Source organism: Xenopus laevis, chromosome 3S, assembly GCF_017654675.1.
Source record: "Xenopus laevis strain J_2021 chromosome 3S, Xenopus_laevis_v10.1, whole genome shotgun sequence".
NCBI classification, from domain to species: Eukaryota; Metazoa; Chordata; class Amphibia; order Anura; family Pipidae; genus Xenopus; species Xenopus laevis.
The window spans coordinates 57260996-57266417 of NC_054376.1; the positions used below are offsets into that span (position 1 = coordinate 57260996).

General features: G+C 36.2%; 1 protein-coding gene across 1 annotated transcript; it reads left to right on the forward strand.

The window, feature by feature from the left end:
• Positions 1-2343: 2343 nt before the first annotated feature.
• On the forward strand, positions 2344-4703 carry XB990816.S (provisional ortholog of glucosaminyl (N-acetyl) transferase 3, mucin type S homeolog). Its single transcript, XM_018254676.2, has one exon. The coding sequence runs from the start codon at positions 3084-3086 to the stop codon at positions 4404-4406; it is 1323 nt and encodes a 440-aa protein (XP_018110165.1). The 5' UTR covers positions 2344-3083; the 3' UTR covers positions 4407-4703.
• The last annotated feature ends 719 nt before the right edge of the window (positions 4704-5422 follow it).

The window sequence follows — 5422 nt, forward strand, 5'->3', positions numbered from 1 at the left end:
AGAAAATGAAATAATCTCTGCAACACAATATAATTCTTGATTGGAAATGTTTCCTGGAACAGTGCTTTACTTGCTGCCAAGATGTCAGAAATCATCAGTAAATAGTTTTTTCAAAGATCAACATTTGTCAGGTCATTCACCATTATATTATTCTGTGACTCCTTTCTTATGCTGTTTACATAGCATGAACCTCTTACACAGCACTTAACATGCCAGAAGGGCTGTATTACAGGACACAACCATAGGATATGTGCTTGACAACCCCTCCAGCCAAATGACTCTTCATCTTTGATAAGTTGTGTTCTAATGGTATCTCATTTACTCTTTTCTGACCCAACCTCTTATAGTACTTGGAAGAATATAGTGTTTTGGATAAAGCACATGGCAATTCATGTTCCTTTTTGTGCATAGCGAGCACTTGTAATTGTAAATGAAATTACTATTGCCAATATTTCACAGGCAATTCTCTGTGTACATTCAAGGGAGCATATTTTAGAGATTCATAAGGTTGCTCTGTGACACTTGGGTACATTACCATGGATATTATGCCGTGACTGGTGGTGTTGTGCAAGAAACTGTAAGGACACAAGATATAGGAACACAGCAAAATGGAGCGATAACCTGGTTTGAAAATGCTAGAGGCTCCTATGGGGTGCCATTTGTCCCAAATACATGCTGTATACAAAACTATCCCTAATACACAGAATGAATGTCTCTCATGTTATATAAGTATTTATGACCATACACAGAGAAAAAAAATATACAAAATACTTATTTCTACTAAAGAATGAAAACAAAATCTGGTTAGTGCACAAAAGGATGTCATTATATCACAAACTCCATTCTGTACAGTTTAACAAGCAATCTGTCTCACAAATGTATAACCTCCATGTAACGGACACACTTATGTGCAAAGTTACTTACAGAATGAATTATGTAAAAACAAAGTTGGACATAATATATCATAATGTAACTAACTAGTGCTTGTCAAGCTAGATTTGACTGACAAAATAGATATCTGTTACAGAAAGCAAGATTTTATAGTACAGGATCCATTCTTTCCACAAAATGACAGTTTTGTTTCACAAAACAGATAAAATAACCATTCTGTGAAGCAACACTGTCAGTCACATTCCTGAACCAATAAGAACAAAGCTGAGGGACCTCAGGTTGAGCTGTAAAAAGAGGGACTGTCCCTCTGAAAAAGGGGATCAGTCCCAAGTCTCTGGCTAAAGCTATTATGTAGTAGTTGAACTATAGCTAAGCTCATTATTAAGAGACTACTACAAGCTAATTGGTGCAAGATTACAGCTAGGAGGAGACATTGGAGTCTAACTATCATATACAAAACTTATAACTGACTCTGAGAGTCAGGCAAAGCAGCCAGACAAGCACAGTAACTTCTGGTACATTTAATACAATATCGCAGGTGGATGTGGCCTGTCCCATTATTGCTCTCAGCTTAGACAGGAAGAGGAACAGGCGTTAGTCATAAGATAATGGCAAAACAGCAGGATTGCCCTTAACCAAAATGGCCACACAAGCAGGTTACTACAATAAGAATAGCCATATCACCTAAAATTATCATATTTATATAAGTTTTGCATACTTTTCTTTCTCTACAATCATTATAAGTGCAGCATTATATTTCTCTCTGTTTATTACTATGCAGCACAGGGGACATTAGAGGGTGCCCTCTATAGCAGGCCAGATACTTTGCCTTAGCCATGTGGAGCAGAGCTGGCCACTTCTCATCTTGTTTGTATATGGCAATAAGCTTTGTTCTTATTGGTTCAGGAATGTGACTGACAGTGTTGCTTCACAGAATGGTTATTTTATCTGTTTTGTGAAACAAAACTGTCATTTTGTGGAAAGAATGAATCCTGTACTATAAAATCTTGCTTTCTGTCACACATATCTATTTTGTCAGTCAAATCTAGCTTGACAAGCACTAGTTAGTTACACTATTATATATTATGTCCAACTTTGTTTTTACATATTTCATTCTGTAAGTAACTCTGCACATAAGTGTGTCTGTTACATGGAGGTTATACATTTGTGCGACAGATTGCTTGTTAAACTGTACAGAATGGAGTTTGTGATATAATGACATCCTTTTGTGCACTAACCAGATTTTGTTTTCATTCTTTAATAGAAATAAGTCTTTTGTATATTTTTTTTCTCTGTGTATGGTCCTAAATACTTATATAACATGAGAGACATTCATTCTGTGTATTAGGGATAGTTTTGTATACAGAATGTATTTGGGACAAACAGCACCCCATAGGCTCCAGGATTTCTGCATCAATAGGTGTAGCTTCATTCAGAAATGCGGGGCAATAAAGAATGAACACTATATGGAAGTACAAATAGTGCCCTGTGTGTGAGCAAACACCTGACTGCAAGGAAATGTGAACAAACGCAACTGCAGCATTGGATGTAAATGACCCTCTAGTCTGTTTAAAAATGTTTGTGCAATCAGTTAAAGCTACAGGAACAGGGAAAGTGTGTATTATTTTGATGAAAAATCTTCAAGAAGTAATTGGTGAGCAAAAACTTACCAATATGTGGGAAATATTATGCCACCGTTTTTTGCTTTCTCTTTTTTTTTTTTTGCTTTTTCCCTGACTCTAATGGTATCTAGTTTTAAAATTAAATTTTTCGGTCATTATTTTACTAAACATTGCAGATTTTATTTTATGCTCACGCCCCCCAAAATATGGCCTTGAATCAAGTGTGTCAAGTTCACTAATGGACAAGTAAGACTATTATTTCAGCTACACATAAAATACAGGAATCTACCAGTTTACCTGCACACCCCTTGGAAACATGTGTTTGTTCATTAGTGACATATTTCTACATGGAGCAAGTACATGCATCACTGCTTCCTTATTTCAACACTTCAACACAAGAAGGAAGAATTATTCATAATCTCTCTAAGACACAAGTGGTTGCCACTGGTTAAATATTTCCAAAGGCAACTGGTAAATATGCCTACATGGTTTTCTGGATAACCATTTCATCATATCCTTAACAGGAAGATAGACTAAACATCAGTGCTCTCTTACCGAACCAACATTCTCATGGCTTTGCTCGACTGTAAAAGAACCCGGTGCAATCTCGTCCAGAACTGTACACTTTTGGCTTTGATTGGGCTTTTTGGTGTTATGATAACAAAATATATCTCCAATCAATGTGATATTGCGGATATGCAAGATGAATCAGGCAGTTCCAGGAGCCTGTCCTGCAAGGATCATTTATACAAACAAATCAACTTGAGAACAAATAACTCAGGTAAGGCAAATTGCACCAGAATTACTAGGGGTGATTTGAAAGCTATTGATGAAGGATTAAAACTTAATAAGGAGGTCAGTAATGCTCGTGTTAATGAAAGCAGTTACATAAATATGACTAAAGACTGCAGTTACTTTAAGAAAATAAGAAAATATATGCAATTTCCCATGAGCAAAGAAGAAGAGAACTTCCCTATTGCCTATTCAATGGTTATACATGATAAGATTGAGATGTTTGAAAGGCTACTACGAACAATTTATGCCCCTCAGAACATCTACTGTGTTCATGTGGATGAAAAATCTCCAGCTGTATTTAAGGAGGCAGTGAACTCTATTACCTCCTGCTTTGATAATGTATTTATTGCATCCAAGTTGGTCAGGGTGGTCTATGCTGCTTGGCCAAGAGTCCAAGCAGACCTGAACTGTATGGAGGATTTGCTGCAGAGCAAAGTACTGTGGAAATACCTTTTAAATACTTGTGGCACAGACTTTCCATTAAAGACCAATGCTGATATTGTGAGAACTCTGAAATCATTAAATGGAAAAAACAGTATGGAGTCTGAGAAACCATCATCATTTAAACAGACACGTTGGGCGTTTCATTATGAAGTGGGAGATTCTATATCCAAGACAGAAATTAAGAAATCCCCACCAGAGATTGGCAGTCCAATGTTTACAGGGAATGCATATATTGTCGTTTGCCGAAATTTTGTTGAACATATTTTTGAGAATCCAAAAGCTCTGACCTTGATAGAGTGGGCCAAGGACACATATAGTCCGGATGAACATTTATGGGCTACTCTTAATAGAATGCCTGGAGTACCAGGCTCCTCTCCATACAATGATAAATATGAAAAATCAGATATGAATGCTTTTGCCAGAATGGTAAAATGGCAGTTCCTGGAAGGGGACATTGCAGATGGAGCACCCTATCCCCCATGCACAGGAACACACAGGAGGGCAGTTTGTGTGTATGGCACTGGGGATCTATATTGGTTGCTGGAACAGCATCATGTCTTGGCCAACAAGTTTGATCCTAATGTCGACAACATCGCTCTTCAGTGCCTTGAAGAATATTTACGATACAAAACTGTTTATGGAAAAGAACTTTAATGTAAGCGACGCATTGGAGAGAAAATGATCAACCCACATGGCAGACAAAAAATTTATTTTATTCATGAACTGCAAATAATTTCAGGACAAAGACAATATATACTCTAAGCCCTGACCAAAGAGTGAGACTGTCCATCTTTACTCTGATAACAAGTATATTAAATATATATATATATAAATATATGTGTGTGTGTGTGTGTGTGTGTCACTATGGATATAAAATCTTCACTATATTTAATCTCAAGACCTATGAGTATGATTTCTTTCCTTCCAGGTATATCTCTATCTATCTATCAATCTATCTCTCTCTCTCTCTCTCTCTCTCTCTCTCTCTCTCTCTCTCTCTCTCTCTCTCTCTCTCTCTCTCTCTCTCTCTATCTATCATCTATCTATCGTATTTATCTAAGCAAATTATTCGATTTTTTTTAAACTGTAAAACAGTACCATGTACTTGATGGTAACTATGCTGCATAGATCCATATAAGTAACATGATCCTATTTGGTTTATTTAATGTTTAACTGTTGTTTTATAGCAGATTTAAATTATGGTTATACAAATTATGGAAATATCCTCTATCCAGAAGTCACAAGGTCCTGGTCCCAAGGAATATGGTTAATAGATCTTATAAATGAACTAAAAGTGAAAAACTGATTCTATGTTCATAATTCATTAACATTTCTGACAACTGTTTTCAAAGTCAAGTGATGCTACAGTGCCTTTTTTCCTCTTTTGTTATGTATATTTTTTGTATAGGTTTTAATAACCATTTATGTTATATTAACTCCAGGTCACTGAATATGAACATAAAGAAGCTCCAGACTTGACATTCCTTGGTAGTTATGCCTCCTGAAATCAGCAGTGCAGCCGCTCATGTTAAATATTAAAGAATCAGTAACACCAAAAATGAAAGTGTTTTGAAGGAATGACAATAAAATTTACTATTGCCCTTCACTGGTAAAGCTGGTGTGTTTGATTCAGAACCACAACTATAGTTTATCTAAACAAGCTAGTATGT

Bases quoted from the DNA above. Each gene is read 5' to 3' on its own strand.
- XB990816.S (XM_018254676.2), top strand. From the start codon at position 3,084: ATGGCTTTGCTCGACTGTAAAAGAACCCGGTGCAATCTCGTCCAGAAC.